The sequence below is a fragment of the Myotis brandtii genome, unplaced genomic scaffold, assembly GCF_000412655.1.
Source record: "Myotis brandtii unplaced genomic scaffold, ASM41265v1 scaffold324, whole genome shotgun sequence".
In the NCBI taxonomy this organism is placed as follows: domain Eukaryota; kingdom Metazoa; phylum Chordata; class Mammalia; order Chiroptera; family Vespertilionidae; genus Myotis; species Myotis brandtii.
In genome coordinates, this window is record NW_005362439.1 from 1,830,822 (window position 1) to 1,848,197 (window position 17,376).

The 17,376-nt window shown below is 48.8% G+C and overlaps 1 protein-coding gene across 2 annotated transcripts in view; it reads left to right on the forward strand.

Annotated features, from left to right (window-relative positions):
- Positions 1–111: 111 nt before the first annotated feature.
- Positions 112–17,376, forward strand: part of PRDM11 (PR domain containing 11) — a 53,131-nt gene continuing 35,866 nt past the window's right edge. Inside the window, exons 1-4 of one of the 2 annotated variants that reach the window (XM_005870751.2) lie at positions 112–273; positions 870–994; positions 1,340–1,443; positions 2,014–2,276. In XM_005870751.2, the coding sequence (XP_005870813.1) occupies positions 876–994; positions 1,340–1,443; positions 2,014–2,276 (486 nt within the window). In that variant the 5' untranslated portion in view covers positions 112–273; positions 870–875. The remainder of the gene's footprint in view (positions 274–869; positions 995–1,339; positions 1,444–2,013; positions 2,277–17,376) is intronic. The other variant, XM_014543311.1, reaches the window with a different exon arrangement.

Below are 17,376 nucleotides of genomic sequence, written 5' to 3' on the forward strand. Positions count from 1 at the left end.
GGGCAGGCCGTCCTGTTTCCCCACACCCCTCTCTGCCGCCGCTGGCTTTGGGGCCCCGGTGGGGAGCAGGGGGCTGATTAGCCGAGGAGCAGGGGTGTGGCCAGCGGGGCCCTGAGTAGTGAGTCACACACGGTGCTCGCCCAGTCCCGGGGCCAGCGCGGTCCCAGCCCGAGCTGCGCGCTGCGCTGACCCGAAGAGTGTCCCTGGCTTGGCATGAGGACCCTGGGGTGCCGAGGGAGGGGCTGAAGCCCGGCGCTGTGGTGGAAGAGGGCGGTAAGCGGCAACTGGGGAGACTCCCCTAGAGAGAGCAGGGTGGAGCTTGGAGTCAGGGCCAGCCCACACCACGGGGACCCCCACGCCCCACCGGTACCTGCTCAGAGCTGGCGAAGCGGGCCTGGCTGCATTCCCTGCCAGCCCCAGGGCTAGGGGCTTGTCTGGAGGCACTGAGGGCCCATTTCGTCAGCCTACTCCCCTTGGCCCCCTCTGGACTTGATTTGATCCCTCCTCAGCTCCCCACTGCAGAGTTTCGTACAGAGGCTCCTGCGGGTTCCTCATACCCTTTGCCCTTTGATTTTGGGGTCCAGGCTGTGCTGTGCAGCCCTGTTTCCTGCCTGAGCTGCCCCTGGCCCCTGACCCCATGGGGCTGGTGGCTCCAGTCGTCCCCAGGACCAGCCCGGGATAGAAATGGCATTTCCTCTTGGCCAGGCTACAGCTGTTTTTGTTGTCTGTGTTCTCAAGAGCTTCCTCTGGGGATGGCAGGGAGGGTAACCAGATTCCACGGGACCCCCGATTGCCCTCTCCACCACTCACCCCTCTTCCCCTGTCTCTTTGATCCTTTTCCTGTGCTGGTCCCGCCTTCCCATCCCCAGAACAGAATGACTGAGAACATGAAGGAGTGTTTGGCGCAGACCAAGGCAGCTGTGGGGGACATGGTGACCGTGGTGAAGACAGAAGTCTGCTCACCTCTCCGTGACCAGGAGTATGGCCAGCCCTGGTGAGGCCCCTGTGTGGGGACAGGAGAGGGGGAAGGGGGAATCCCTGGCTGTGTTGGTCGGGTTGGTGGGAGACCTTGCGGACAGTTCCCATTCCCTGCCCGCGTTCCTTATGCTGCTCCAGGCGGCTCTTGGGACCAGAGAGAAAACCAAGCAGTGGCCCAGTAGGCCTGGTCTCAGGACACCTCCCTCTCCACCTGTCTACTGACCTGATAGGCTGGCTGGGGCTCCTCCCCCTGCCCAGTAGTACCTGTGGCCTCCTGGCCAGGTCCTCAGCTTCTCTGCCCGTCGCCCTCTCCCTCTCCGATGGCTTCTTTGCTTTCTTTAATGGCCTCTGTCCTGGACAGTTCTAGGAGACCAGACCCCTCGGCCATGGAAGTGGAACCCAAGAAACTGAAGGGGAAGCGTGACCTCATCATGCCCAAAAGTTTCCAGCAAGTGGACTTCTGGTGTAAGTGGAGCTTGGGGCTATTTCCTGGGCTACTCCTCCCTTCACCCCCAACCCCCAACCCCATCTCGCTTAGGGAATTTGCAGGGCTAATACTAATGATAGGCCCTCATCTATTATGTACCAGACGCAGGTTCATGCCTCAGTTTATCCGCCCCATTAGCCATTGAGGTGGTTGTCATTGGTCCCATTTTCCAGGTCAGGAGACTGAGGCTTGGTGAAGATTAAGAACCCTGCCTCAGATCCCGCAGCCCAGAGATGCACAGTTGCATTCAAACCCAGACCTATCTGATTCCAGAACATGCTCTTCCTTCTACTTTTTCAAACTTGAAACAAAGGCAGTTACTGGCTTCCTCGTTGGCAGGCATGTCCTTGAGCCCCCAGGGAAGATATTGGGTTATTGCTACTGAAGACTCAGGAGCCGTAGCTGGCTGGGGTGGAGCCAGGGCTGGGCTCGGGGATGCCAGGCAGTGCTTTCCACTGCCCTTGCTGGTCTCAGGGTGGGCTTCAGCCTCCTCCATGGAGGTCCTACCTCTCCCAACAACTGAGTTCCTCCTCTTTCCCTCCCTCCAGTCTGCGAGTCCTGTCAGGAGTACTTTGTGGATGAATGCCCGAAACATGGTCCCCCTGTGTTTGTGTCCGACACGCCGGTGCCTGTGGGCCTCCCAGACCGGGCCGCCCTCACCATCCCACAGGGCATGGAGGTGGTCAAGGACGCCAATGGGGAGAATGACGTGCGATGCATAAATGAGGTTATCCCCAAAGGCCACATCTTCGGCCCTTATGAGGGACAGATCTCCACCCAGGACAAATCAGCTGGCTTCTTCTCTTGGCTGGTGAGTGTTCCCTGGGCAGTGCCAAGTGAGAGGGTGCCAACGAACATGGAAGGGAACCAGCAGGGGGAGCCATCTGCTGGCCCAGCCTGGCTCAAGAGCTTTTTGCCACCTTCCCGGACTGGTGGGTGATGAATCTTGCAGTCCCCTCGTGCTAGCTAAGGGCTGCGACCCTTGGTGGCTGAGGGCCATGCTGAGGAGCTCACCTGGCAGTAGTCAGCAGAATCCGTGGTGGAGCGATTTCCCTGTGAATCCTCCTTGTGGGTGTCTGGTGGGCCCTTCAGTGGCATTTACGAAAGGTTTGTGCACGCCTTTCTCTGGAGCTGGGGACTGTGGGGATGCAAAGCATGACATTCGGCTAAAAAAGCAGTAATGTTAGGTGCTGGGCTGGTTGCTGGCGGTAAAGCCTTCAATAAGACAGACAGGGTCCCTGCCTCCAGGGAGTAGGGAGAGCAGGCGTTGAACAAGTACGTGCACATGCGGTCATTGCTATTGAAGGGGGCAGCAGGAGGCGGCAGTGTTCACAGTGTTCGGGGATTTGGGGTCTGGAGCCCAAGTTCATTATGTCACCCAGCTTTGCTATTTACAATCTACTCGACCGTGGACGAGTCATGTAACCTCTCTGTGCCTGTTCTGTAACAGGATAATCATAGTTGATGGTGAAGATTAAATAAGTCAAAACTGTAAAGTTCTTAGAGTTTTGCCCTTAGTAAGTACTCAGAGAATATCAGCTATTATTATTATTGTGCGCCTACACGAGGGGTTTGGGCAAGACTTTCTTTAGCCTGAGATTGGAAGAGTAGATAGCAGTAATGGAAGGGGGATGGAAAAATGCTCCCTGGAGACAGAACAGCTGAGAGACGAATTCCGTGAAGTCCTGTGTGGCAACAGCAATGAGCCCGGGAGGCAGCGCGGCAAGGAAAGGGAGCCCGGGCCAGAATAGCTCAGTGTGTAGAGTATGAACCTATGCACTGCAGGGTCACAGGTTCAATTCCCAGTCAAGGACACATACCTTGGTTGCAGGTTCAGTCCTCGCCCCCGGGCCTGTGGGGAATGTGTGGTATGGGAGGCAACCAGTTGATGTGTTTCTCTCGCAGCGATGTTTCTCTCTTTCTCTCCCCTTCCACTCTTGCTAAAAATCCTTACTGGAAAAAATATCCTTACTCCTTGGGGGAGGGTTAAAAAAAAAAAAAAAAAAAAAAAAAAAAAAGAGAAAGAGAGGCAGGGGCCAGATCCTGCTGCATCTCATAAGCCAGGGTCGGTGCATCGTCCCTCCTGTAGGCCAGGGGAAGCCATTGAAGCATTTCAAGCAGAGGTGTGACTCCAAGAATTGGGGTTCTAAGTGGGAAGCTGGGATGGGGATTCAGGTAAGGAAAGATGGTGGTTTAAATGCAGGTGCTAGAGGTGGGCATATTTGAGAGAGACTTAGGAGGGAGAATCTCCAAGATTTAGTGGTAGATGGCATGTGGAGGTGAGAAAGGAGGGTTTTCAAAGATATAAAGAGGAAGAATTATCCGAGACAACTCTTAGGAGTCAAGCTTGAACAGAGATGGGGGATGTGGGACAGTAGAGAAAGGCAGGCTAGGGGGTAGGAAGGTCATTCATTATGCATGAATGACCTCCTTTGTGCCCGGTGATGGGCTCGCCCTGGCGTACAATGGTGGGCCTGATCAGACTTGGTTCCTGCCCTCATAGAGTTTACTGTAGCAAAGAGGGAATGGGTGAAAGAATAAAACAAGTAAATAGAAAATTAGGACTCTGAAAGGTAAAGGAGAGAGTGGCTAAGAGAAAAGTGAACAACCACGAAAATTTATGTGGCCAGAGGTCAGGGAAGGCTTCCTAATAGTTGACTGCGATGGTAAGAAGAGAATACCCACCAGGTGAAGATGGATGAGGGGCCTCCAGAAACAGCATATGCAAAGCCCTGAGGTAAGAGAGAGCCCCGCATTTTTGAGCAACAGGAAGAAGGCCAGTGTGCCTGGCGTGCAGCCAACACAGGGGCCTAGAGGAGATGATGAAGGCTTGGCCATTATAGAGCCCAGTGGTCCAAATTGGGACTTTTGTTCTTTAGTTTAAGGACAATCAAGAAAGTTTGTTTGTTTTGAAAGGGTGACTTTGGCCACAGCATGGAGAACTGATATGGGTGGTGAGGGCATTGGTCAAGAATGGATGCCCACACCCTGTTTAGAGTGCTGTGGTGATTCACTAAGTCGACCATATCAGAGGCTTGGGCTCGGGTGGGAGCAGAGACATGGGGACCCGTGAAGTGGTTTGTGAACTGTTTTAAAGATGAAAGAGATTTGACTTGGAAATAAACTGATTGCCCTGAGTAAGGGAGAGGGAAGCGTCCAGAACAACCCCTGCAGTGTCCTCTCCCCACAGCTCAGGGGTGGCGCCTTTCTCTGAGGAATGGGAATTGCCAGAGGGGGACTGGGATGAGGGAAAGATCTTGGTTTTGGACTTGCTGAGTTGGAGTGACATCAAGATATCCTAGTGACGATGTCACGTAGGCATTTTGACATGGGGGTTGAGAGCTTGGAAAGGAGGTATGGAAGTGTCCCTTCTGAAGTCACCTATGCAGAAATGGTCAGAGAGGTCAGGGTGTGGAGGGCACCTCCAGGGAGAACAGACTGAGTGAGATAGAGAGGGCTTATGACTTAGCTTTGAGGAACGTCAGCAGTTAGTGGTTCAGAAGGGTTGCTTAATCCTGGAAGGGAGACAGAGAAAGAGCAGCCTGCGGGGTAGGAGCCCAGAATGGCTAAGAGTGTCAGATTCTGCTGAGAAGCCAAGCAAGCGAAGGACTTAATAGTGTCCATGGGATTTAGTGCCAGGGAAGTCATTGGTGACTTTAGCAAGAGCTGTTACTATAAGACAATGGTCCTCAATCTGGAGTAATTTGCTCCCCTCTCCCCCCACCCATGGGACATTTGGCAATGTCTGGAGACATTTTTGGCCATCCCAACTCAGGATGGGGATACGCCATGGGCATCTAGAAGGTAGAAGCCAGGATGCTGCTCAGTGTTTCATAGTGCACAGGCTCGCCTCCCACAACAAAAAATGATCTGGCCTCAAATGCCAATAGTACTGCATGAAGAGTGATGAGATGGAAACCTTATTAGAATGGAGGTGAGCAGTAGAGTCACGTCTCAGATGATTGATTAGAGATAAGAAGCAAGGAGAGAGACAGGGCATAGGAAGGGTGACGGCTGGAGGGAGACATGGGGTCGAAGGAGTTTGTTCATGACAGACTTGAACATTCTTAAGGAACCCAATGAAGGATTCTTAGAGTAGAGATAAGGCATGATGGATAAGCTTTTATATTGCCTGAGAATGTTCACATGGAGACACTGGATATGGGAAGGAGGTGGGTCAGCATTTTTTTTCTGTCATGGGAGGAATATCCTAGAGCAGCGGTTCTCAACCTGTGGGTCGCGACCCCTCTGGGGGTCAAACGACCCTTTCACAGGGGTCGCCTAAGACCATCAGAAAACACATATATAATTACATATCGTTTTTGTGATTAATCACTATGCTTTAATTATGCTCAATTTGTAACAATGAAAATACATCCTGCATATCAGGTATTTACATTACGATTCATAACAGTAACAAAATTACAGTTATGAAGTAGCAACGAAAATAATTTTATGGTTGGGGGTCACCACAACATGAGGAACTGTATTAAAGGGTCGAGGCATTAGGAAGGTTGAGAACCACTGTCCTAGAGGCTTGGAGCAGATAGAGGGGAGTAAGGATAGTTGGCCAGATAATGGCCCCCCAAGGATGCCCATGTCCTGATCCCCAGAACCTGTGACTGTTATCTTACATAGCAGAAGGGACTTTGCAGATGTGATTTAATTAAGGATCTTGGGATGGAGAAATTGTCTCGGATTACCTGGTGGCCCAATGTAATTACATGCATATTTGTAAGGGGAGGCAGGAGAGTCAGGGTCAGAGACCAAAGATGGGAAGATGCTTTTCTGCTGACCTTGAAGATACAGGAAGGAGCCAGGAGCCAAGGAGGGCAGGCAGCCTTTAAAAGCCGGGAAGTTCAAGGAAACACATTCTTTCTTGGAGCCTCCAGAAAGCACACAGTCCTGCTCATATCTTGATTTTAGGACGTAGGATCTCCAGAACTGTGAGTTAAGGAATGTGTGTTGTTTTAAGCCACTGTGTTTGTAGTGGGTTGTCACAGCAGCGATAGGAAACTAAGCCAGTGGGCTTATGTGTTTTGGGGCCATCTGCTGAGACGTGCGGAGAGGTAGAGAGTGGTGGTCTGACACTGAGGAGAATGGAGAAGGCGAGCTCAGGTTGGGAGGAGTACAGTGGGAGGTGCCCAGCAGATGCCCAGGTGGAGCTGCCCAGAGGCTCACTGGTGTGTGTGGGCCTGCAGCCCAGGGGCATATAGGGGAAACTAAGCAAATAAATGTATGCATTTATGCAACTGGAGCCCTGGGACAGGGTGGCCGTGGGGTCAGTGCTGTGGAGGGTGAGAAGCTTGAGGCCTGAGAGCGCATGTGGCTCAGGCAGCACACAGGTCCCGGTGTCCTTGGCAGGGGCAGTTCACAACAAAAGCCACATTGCTATGGACTGAGAGGTGAGTGAGTGGGAGGTGGGAGAGGGGCCCAGCAAGGATGGCTGGCTTATTTTATAAGTCTGGCTGCTCACTGAGCAATTATTAAATGCCAAGTGCGTACTACATTCCTCCTCACAACAGTCTCACAGTGGGAGGTTGCTGCCCTCTTGTTCAAATGGGGGCACCCAGGACTGAAGAGGTTAAGTGGCCCCAACTCCCATAGCTGGTACATGGTAGACTTGGGCTCCTTCAAAGATAGCCCCTGTCCATGACGCCATGGGGCCTTAAGGAATTCCTTCATGGGAAGACATGGCAGGAGGTAGATCTGCGAGTGTGGTTATGTGTCCAACCTCACAGACACAGAGCCACTCCCAAGCACTGGGCCTTGAGTGGGGAGCTCTGGGGCTAACAGAAATGCATGAGGTTTGCTCCGTGTTCTTCCAGAACCTGTGGTCCAGCTACGGGGAGCAGGGGCCGAGATGGATGAGGAAGGGGGCAGCTTATTCCCAACCAAGTAATATGCAGGCAGAGTGTTGCTAGTGATTGTAGTGCTATAGGGCAGGGAGGGGGGAATTGGTTTTGGCAGGGCAGATTGGAGATGGGTCTTGAAGGATGGGTAGAAGTTCAACAGAGGAGGCTTGTGGGCTTCTCAGCCTGCAGGAAAATCTTGGGGGAGAAAATCTAGGGCCATGCCCAGGGCAGTGTTGCTAGGATCCCCTCCTCCCTCACCACAGTCAGAGTCTGCACCTGGGGACAGCGCAGCCAGGCAAGCTGGGGTCTGTAAAGCAGGCAGCTTCCTAGGTATACAGTCTGGCGTGGGTCTGGGGTCTGGAGGAAAGGGAGACGAGGAAGCCCTGGGGTTGCAGCCTGGTCATAGACCAGATCCACTGGTCAGGGGTGGGCGTGGCCCATGGTGCCGCGGTGGGGCCAGAGGCCAGCAGGCTGCACCCCTGCAGGTTCCTTCCTAGGACTATGAGCTGTAGCATGTGGATGGGTGAGGGGAGGGAGTGGCTAGAGGTCGCATGTGAAGGCTTTGACCTTCGCTATCCAGAGAAGTGAGAGGCCTTAAAGGCCCAGAGAGAACAAATATGCAAAATGGTTCAAGAAAGCAGGGCCCGTGTGTGTGTGTGTGTGTGTGTGTGTGTGTGTCTGTGTGTCTGTGTGTATTGTGTGTGTTGTATGTGTATGTATGTATGTTGTGTGTATGCTGTGTGTGTATGTTGTGTGTTGTAAGTGTGTGTGTGTGTGTTGTGTATGTATATGTTGTGTGTGTGCATGCGCGTGTGTGTTGTGTGTGTTGCGTGTGTATGTAGTATGTGTTGTATGTGTGTGTGTGTGTGTATGTTGTATGTTGTAAGTGTGTGTGTTGTGTATGTATATGTTGTGTGTGCATGCGCGTGTGTGTTGTGTGTGTTGCGTGTGTATGTAGTATGTGTTGTATGTGTATGTGTGTGTGTTGTGTGTGTATATGTTGTGTGTGTGTGTGTGTGTGTGTATCTCAGATGGGTTGGATCAGGATCAGGAAGCCCCACATTCTAAATAAGCTGCATTCATTTGTCAAATACTGTTCCAAAGCCATACTTGATGTCCTTTCCTGACCTTCTGCTGCCTTCAAAAACTCTGGCCCCCATCCAACACCACATATTTCCTCCCACAACTCCTCAGCGTGTACACTGTACTCCAGTAGAAGTGGTGGCATTAATGGCCGCATAGCCATTAATGTTTATTGAGCACTTATTCTGTGTCTGGGTTTGCTTGGCACCTTATAGCAAGATCCCATTCGATCCTAGTGATGCCTCTGTGAAGTAGATATTATTCTACCCATTATACAGTTGGGAAAACTGAGGCCTAGTGAGGGTGAGTCATTCTTCACAAAGCTAAACAGCCAGTGAGTCACTGAACTGGGAGAATGTGACTCCAGAACCCACTCTCCCATTCTGCCTCCTGTTCCTCTTCATTTCCCTTCCTCGCCTCACCTTTTCCTACCTCCTGGCCTTGGTTGACTGTCCTGTTCATCTTTCCCATACCCTTTTCGTCTCCCCTCAACCAGTGGGAACGCTGGTCCTAGTGCGTGCAGTGTGGTGTAGAGACATGGCCTGGATTTAGATGGACCGAATGGCCAGTTCCACTTTGCACCTCTCCTTCATGGCCTGGCCTCCTTGGAAAGTGTTTTGTACTCCCTTCAGGCTGTTTAGAAAAGAAAGGTCCCTCCTTTTGCTTTCTCAGCTCCGTGGGAATTATAAACTCCATCACTCATTGCCAAGGTCTCCAGGCTGTCCTCAGACACAGCAGGCCGCAGACGATGCTCAGGCACGAGGTGCTTGAGGAGGGCCATGCAGCCGTGTGGTCCCGTGAAGGGGCAGAAGAAAGAGGAGGCCAGCACAGGGTTTCTATTTCAGGTTTTTACTTGAACCCAGTCTTGTTCCAGAAGGGATGTAGGGCAGCCTGGCAGGATACATAAAATATAACATGATAGCATATTAAAACTGGGAGAGAGATTAAGAAAGAAAAACAAGGGTGGAGGCCCTAAATAGAGCCAGGAATGAGGCTAATGATGTATACCGTAATGACCTGTATATGCGCTTTTAGTACGTGGGGTCCACATCTGGCAGCCCCTGGGAAGGGCCAGCCTGGGCAGCTGCCAGCGCGTTCTGTCCCTAACGTGAGAAGTCCCAGGTAGGTCAGCCCTTCTGGGTACTGACACCAGACGAGAGACTTCCCGGAGGTCCTCATAAGGAGGATACTGTGTGGTGGGTTTGCTCACCTGCTGTCAGTCAGCCTCTCTGCCGGCCAGACTCCTACTGTCCTGGGGGGACGCAGACGTGAAATGGTGTTGCCGTGTTTTCCATTCCAGCTTCTATCGTAAAGTGGGGATTTGTTTTAAAACTTGAAATTGGATGTGCAAAGGTTCACGGCAGGGCCTCTGAAAACCTCTAAGTAACTGGGATCGATGGAAGTGTAGGCAGACACTTATGATGTCGTGAGATGTCAGTGCCAAGGGGCATTTTTTTACCAAGTGTGGGGGAGCCCGGAGAAGGGAGGAATAATGGGCTTGTCTGGGAAGAAAAGAAGGGACAAATGAGGCAGTTGGGGCATGTATGGGTGCACCGGCGTGAACAGGTGCTTTTCATGCTTGTGGGTTAATTGCTATGAACTCTTTACTTTGAAAATGTCCAACCCTGTAGAAGAGTGATAGTATAATGAATACCACACACCCTGTGATATCGACACTTGGGAAGAGTTTAGGCCACTTGTTTGCAGAATGTTCCACAGTTTCGATTGTTTCCTCGTGATCCATTCAGGTTATAGTTTTTTGGTTCAGACATTGTGTCTTTCTCATTGTGGACGGCAGAAGGCACAGATGTCTGTTTGTCTTTTACCAGATGGTTTTACCAACGGTTAATGATTCTTGCTTGTATCAGTTATTATTCATAGTTTAAAATGATTTTTAACTATTCCTCCTACCTTTATTACTTGACATTCTTTTTTTAAAAAAAAGTTTTTTAAAAAAGTGCTCAGTTTGGCCAGTGTGGTTCAGTTGGTTGGAGCGTCGTGCTGTACACTGAAAGGTTGAGCGTTTGATTCCTGGTCAAGGTTGTGGGTTTGATCCACTGTTCGGCCACGTATGGGAGGGAGGCAACCGATTGGCGTTTCTCTCTCGTGTTGATGTTTCTTTCTCTCGCTCCCCTCTCTCTAAACATCAGTGATTTAAAAAGAATTTTTTAAGTGCTCAAATTCACCCCCACCCTATCCCCCATTTACAATTTATTTTTAGTATCAGTATGGACTCATGAATTCTTCTTCTCTTCCATGTGTTCTAGTCTGTTACTGTCATTATTTTTTTTTTATGTTTAAATGGCTCTAGAACTGACCAGTGTGCACTTGTTCACACTGGCTTCTTCTTATTGTTTTAGCACTTACTTACTTTCTGATGCAAAAAGGTGTTCCAGCCATCTCTCTTAGGAGCTCTGATTCATTTTAGTGGGTAATGGTGTGTAAAAACCAGGATCTCCAAGTGGTAGGTGTGCACATTGTGACTGGGGTTTCCTTGCCTCTAGGCCTGACCTGGATTTTGAGGGATGAGTTGAAATGAGTTGAAATGATTCCACAGAGTCAGGAATTAAGGGAACACAAATCGCAAGCTGTGGGCACAGCATGTACAAAGGCCCAGGGGCACGGGTATAATGTTGAGGCTGGGGAAGTAACAGGAAATAGCAGAAGTAGAGTGTGCTTAGAAGGAAAAGTAGAAGAAGATGCCAGAAAAAAGTCACTTTCCTCCTGTTCTAGGATGTTATGGACCTTAAGGTACTCTTGATTCAATAGCAGTTCTTTCCAGGAGTAAAATATGTACCTGGATCCTAAGATTCCTCTTAACACCAGAAATATTTAATGAGCTCGGCTTGTATAATTATTTTATAAATACTGGTAGTTTGGTTTTTGGATCATAAATAAAACCAAAGATTCCCCCCAAAATATAAAATGCTATTGAACCAGTCTGTGATTCTCAAAGTCTTTCTATTGGAACCAAAGTAGACCATGAAAAACTATGCTGAGCGGCCCAATATTTCCCTATGACCCAGTTCCTACTTGACCTTCTTCATTCCTTGTCCCCTGAGCACCTCTACAGCAGTGCTGTCCCTCACTTGTGTTGTGTTCAGGTGACTTTTAATGTTCATGGGGTCCCAACATTACATTCATTTTATTCTAATGTTACTTAAAAAGGTGTACACCTAAAGCTAGAGAGAAACAACGCATCTTATAGCTTTTAAACAACGATAAAACCAAGACAGATTTACAAACATAAAATGAACAAGAACTACACAAACCAACAGAACTCAAATTAAGAAAGTCAGCTTACTGTGTTGGATGATGTTCTCCTGGGACTAGGCCGGCCATGGTAGTGACGACAGAGACAGATTGTTTGGCCTTTGGCATGCCTATGCGCCTGTGGGTATCTGTATTTTCTTTGTCTCTTTGAAATACTGGGAAATCGCTTATTAGTGCAATGGCCATGATGTTTCTTGGTCTTTTCTTTGCCCAAATGCATCATGTACATGTTAAGTTTGCATTGGTTCTTTCTTCACAGGCTAATGTTAAGCAGTAATAACTGGTGTTGTACAGTCAGCTGCTATTGTGTAACAAGCCACCTCCAAATTCAGTGGCATGGAACAGGAGTCAGCTAACTTTTTGTGTAAAAGGCCAGATAGTCAATGTTTTAGGCTTTGTGGACCATGCAGTGTATTGTCACAACTACGCAATTCTGCCATGGTGGCGTGAGAGCAGCCATAGGTGGGGCAGGTTCTAGTGCAACTTCATTGATGGGTACTGAAATTGGAATTCCAAATAATCTTCACACGATGAAATCGTCTTCTTTTGATTTATTTTTAACCATTTGGAAATGTACAAACTATTCTTAGCTGGTGGGCTGTACAAAAGCAGGTGGCGGGCTGGATTTAGCCTGCAGGCCATAGTTTGCTGACCCCAGTGTAGAACAACAATCATTATTCCTGCCCATGTATGTGCCGTTGACTGGCTCGGTGGACTTAGCTGGGCGTGGCTGGGCCGCTCTGCCTCCAGCTTCAGTCCAGGGAGTGTGGCTCCTCCTGGTGGAGCTAGGTGTGCTCCACGTGTGCTTGTTCCGGACTCATATCATTGAGGTATTCGTATCTGGGGCTGGAGATTAGGCGCTTGAGCTTTGAAGTCCTGGCCCCATGATTAGCAGGGTAGCCCTGGACAAGTCACCTGGCTCCCTGGAATAACGCTTCTGGCAAAGGCAGAGGCCCTGGAGGGCAAGCCCATCCTCACAAGCACATTTCAAGTCTTTGCTTGCATCATGTGTGTTAACATCCCATTGGCCAAACAAATAATCTGGCTGAATCCAAGGTCAAGGAGCAAACTACTGCAGAGTCATCCATCCGGCCAAGGGTGATAGGAGCAAGAACTGGGGCCAAGAATTCAGTCTACCACAAGTGCCAACTCGGTCACAGCACAATACTTTTGTGTGGATGGAAGTCTCATGGTTAGTCCTTTATGTTGATATTTTTAAATGAAAACATTGAATGAAAAATTCTTAGAACTTTCAGATCTTGAGACTATATCCAAAGACCCTAGGTTGAGAAACAATAATTTCTAATAAACTTCCTAGCTTTAATCATAGGGAATTTGGGGTTTTCTCATGTTTGAAAGTTCCTCCAGTAGAGGTCTTGTCTGATCTACACCCCTGGAACCTATTTCAGAACCCCTAAACCTCGGTTGGTCCTCAGCAAGTGCTAGGTCCGGTTGTTGCGTGATGATAACACAATAGCAACAATAGCTGCCATTTATTGGGCATTAAGAGATTTGTGTGTCTTTTTAAAAAATATATTTTATTGATTTTAGAGAGGAAAGGAGAGGGGGAGAGAGAAACATCAATGATGAGAGACAATCATTGATTGGCTGCCTCCTGCACGCCCCCGACTGGGGATCGAGCCCGCAACCCAGGCATGTGCCCTTGGCTGGAATCGAACCCGGGACCCCTCAGTCCACAGGCTGATGCTCTATCCATTGAGCCAAACCAGCTAGGGCAGATTTGTGTGTCTTAACTCTACATCCTCACAAGCATACTATGAGTTAGGTACTATTGTGTTCCTGGTACAGTTTGGGAAACCGAGACTTAAAGAGCCAGGTGACTTGTCCAGGGCTACCCAGCTAACCGAGGGGCCAGGACTTCAAACCAAAGCTCAAGCTCCTAATCTCCAGCCCCAGATATGAATATCTCAATGAACTTGGTCCCCCCAATCATGTGGGAACCTCCTGTTTCTCTAGAGAATACTTTTCAGGCCGAAGATATAAGATTGTTTCTTTTTTCTTATCTGATTGCTGCTGGTGAATATGTGGCAGATTTAATTTTTTTAGCAGCTTTATCGAGATATAAGTCACATACCATACAATTCACCTATTTAAAGTGTATAATTCAATGGCCTTTAATATATTCATATATATGCAACCATCACCTTAAGAAGAAATGCTGTCTTTTAGCTGTCACCCCATCTCTTCTCCCCCCTCCCTCCCAGTCCTAGGCAACCACTAATGTACTTTCTGTCTGTATAGATTTCTTTGTGCTGTAAATTTCATATGAATGAGACCATACAGTATATAGTCTTTTGTGACTGGCTTCTGTCACTTAGCTTAATGTTTTCAAGGTTGTAACATGTATCATTTTTTCTGGCCAAATAATATTCCGTCTCATAGAAATACATTTTGTTTATCCATTCACCAGTTGATGGGCTGTTGGATTGTTTTCACTTGTTAGCTATAATGAGTAATGCTGCTATAAACACTTGTGTACAGGTTTCTTTGTGGGCTTATGTTTTTATTTCTCTTGGGTACATACCAAGGAGTGGGATTGCTGGGTCACGTGGTAACTCTGTATTTAATCATTTGAGGAACTGCCACACTGTTTTCCAGAGTAGCTGGACCATTTTACATTCCTACCAATAATATATGAGGGCTCTGATTTCTCTACATCCTTGCTGACATTTGTGGTTATTTGACTTTTTAATTCTAGCCATCCTAGCCTGTCCATGGACAGCAGGTTAGGGACCCAGATCTGAATCATTTCAGAGGCGTCCCTACAGTTTAGGTGTTCCTGTTTCTGGGTGTAGCAGATGCCAGAGTTCAAGTTCAAATTCAGGCCAGCCTGCCTCTCCATCTCTCTGCTTCTCTGTTTGCTGGACTGGGAAGTAGCTGGAGAACAGAAGTGATGCTGTCTGCCTCCTGGGGTTCTGGGAGGAGCATCTGAGATGTGAGGTACGAAAGCACTTTGTCAACCATGAATGGCTTCACAAATCATTTTTGTGAGCACTCTGCTCTAAGACGAGGTGTAGGGCTGAAAATCAAAATGTTTTATGGGTTTGATGGATTCCTGGAAAGTTGCAAGCAAATCAGGTTTTTGAAAATCCAATCTCCGCAGCATTTGGTTATGTCATCATTTAGGAGAGGCCATCAGTGAATCCTCGATTGCGGCAGACATTCTGTGGCAAAGCAGAATATTTCTCCCTATTAAATGCATGTTCACATAGCAAATTTGCTCAAACCAGAGGGAAAAAAATGGGAGTTCATAGAGGACTCCAGGACATTTCTGGTTGATTCTGACAAGGTCATTCGGGGGAGCTTGTGGGAAGCATCCCTCACTCCGCAGAGTGCTTAAGAGCACGGGCTATCCTGGCAGAGACCTGAGTTTGAACTCCAGTTTCCCCATGCATTTCCTTTGTGGTCTCAGGCAAGTTACCTAGCAACCCTGAACCTCAGTTTCCTAATCTATAAAATGGGGATGATAATAGTAGCTACTTCATAGAGTTGTGAGAATTCACGAGACAGAGTACTTGGCACCATGGAATTGCTCTATGAATGGCAGCTGTTGATGTTTTAGTATTGATGCCTTTATTAAATAACACCATGGTCAGGATGAACATTATGGTTCACATGGACCATGCTTGACCCAGGGGGCTGAAACTCATGCTTTCATGTTATTTTCTGAGGATCTGTTCACACGCAATCTTAGTGTTAGATGACTTTTGGAGGTCATTTAGGACAGATTTGCACTCAGTGGAGAAATCTTTCCTTCAGCCTCAGACAGAGGGTCACCCAGCTACTGCTTAAATTCCTCTGGTAACAAGGAGCTCACCACCTCACAACACCAGCATCTTCCAAGTTCATGCTGGTCCTGGTCCTGCCTCCCCAGTGTGGCAGTCCTTCCTACACTGATGATGGCTCTGCTTTCTCTGGCCTCTTCTTCTCTAGGCTAAGGGATCCCATTTACCATGCTGACCATCCTTCTCTGATCAGGTCCAGGTTGTGAAGGTCCTTCTCGCATCTCAGTTCTCAGAGCATGGGCTGGTCTCAAAATTGCCAGGCTCAGAGGGTCCAAGGAGTTGAACTCCAGGGATAATAAAAGGGAGGACTCTGGGAAACCAGGCTTCTGGGGGCTTGGTCCCAAGCATCTGGCCCTGGGTGGCCAGGATCATCTCAATCCGAACTGGAGGACCATATCCTGATCTCCATTTAGGGTAGCCTGGGCTCATCCCTGACAAATGACATGGTCTACATGCCCTGTGTGATCCTACCAGTCGCTGCTCCCTTTGCCTAGAACACCCTGGCCCTCCTCTTCTTCAAGATCTCAGCTTAGCCCTAGCTGGTTTGGCTCAGTCGATAGAGTGTTGGCCTGTGGACTGAAGGGTCCCGGGTTCGATTCCAGTCATGGGCACATGCCCGGGTTTCAGGCTCAATCCCCAGTAGGGGGTGTGCAGGAGACAGCCAATCAATGATTGTCTCTCATCATTGATGTTTCTATCTCTCTCCCTGTCCCTTCCTCTCTGAAATCAATAAAAATATATTTAAGAATATTTTAGGGAAATCAAAGGACCTCAGCTTAGATTCCACATCCCCAAGAAGGTCCTCAACTGACTCCCAGGTACAGGGCTGCAGCTTAGAGTTCCCATATTCCACAGAATTCCCCACCACAGTACTGACCAGGTGATACCACAGTGTATCCCCCTGGACTGTGAGTTTTGTGAGAGCAAAGACCTTCTCTGCCTGAATTAGCATTTCATCCTAAGATCTGTGGCTGCTTCCTCAGTGATATTTATTGAATGAATGAGTGCTTAATTTGAGAAAAATCCTGCTTGGTGGGAAAGATAAGCCAACAAACATCCCTCAGTTAATCTCTGGATCTGAACCCAGCAACAGAGGTCGTAGGCAGCTCCCAGGTCCCACACAACTCCCACCCAGGCCTCTCTGCCAGTTGACGCTGCAAAAAAGGCTGATTACAACATCCCAATATTGAGCTACAGACATCCCATCGCTCAGAATTAATCATAACTAACATTTGTTCCCTTCACTAATAATCACTATCTTGATCATAGTGCTAATAGTAATTATTTGTTGAGTGCCTTCTACATCAGTCATTACAGCAGTGCTGTGAGGTTGGCTTTTAGTCCATTTTATAGATAATGAAACTGAGGCATGGCCAGTGAAGTCACCTGCCCAAGGCCGCTCACCTGTAAGTGGCGGGGGAGGGGGGGGGGCTGAGGTTCTAGCCAGTTCCTCTGGCTCTATGGCTTGTATCACCCATACAAGGTATTCCTGCACTTGGCTTCCAGGTCTACAGATGCTTCTCATTTGCCTCTAGGAGAGAGAGGAGTAATCAGAAAATGATGATGGATAGGGATAAAGGATGGGGTTCTATGAGATTCTAGGAGAGGGTCCTTGAAGACTGGGGCATTGTCTGGGGAGACTGCTGGGGAGGGGAACTGAGCTGCATGTTTTCTCTTGTTGTCTGAGAGTTTTAAACCACAAGGTAGTATCCTATATAATAAAAGGGTAATATGCAAATTGACCCTAACAGCAGAATGACTGGTCGCTATGACACGTACTGACCACCAGGGGCAGACGCTCAATGCAGGAGATACCCCCTGGTGGTCAGTGCACTCTCACAGGGGGAGCTCTGCTCAGCCACAAGCCAGGCTGCCAGCTGCCAGCACAGTGGTG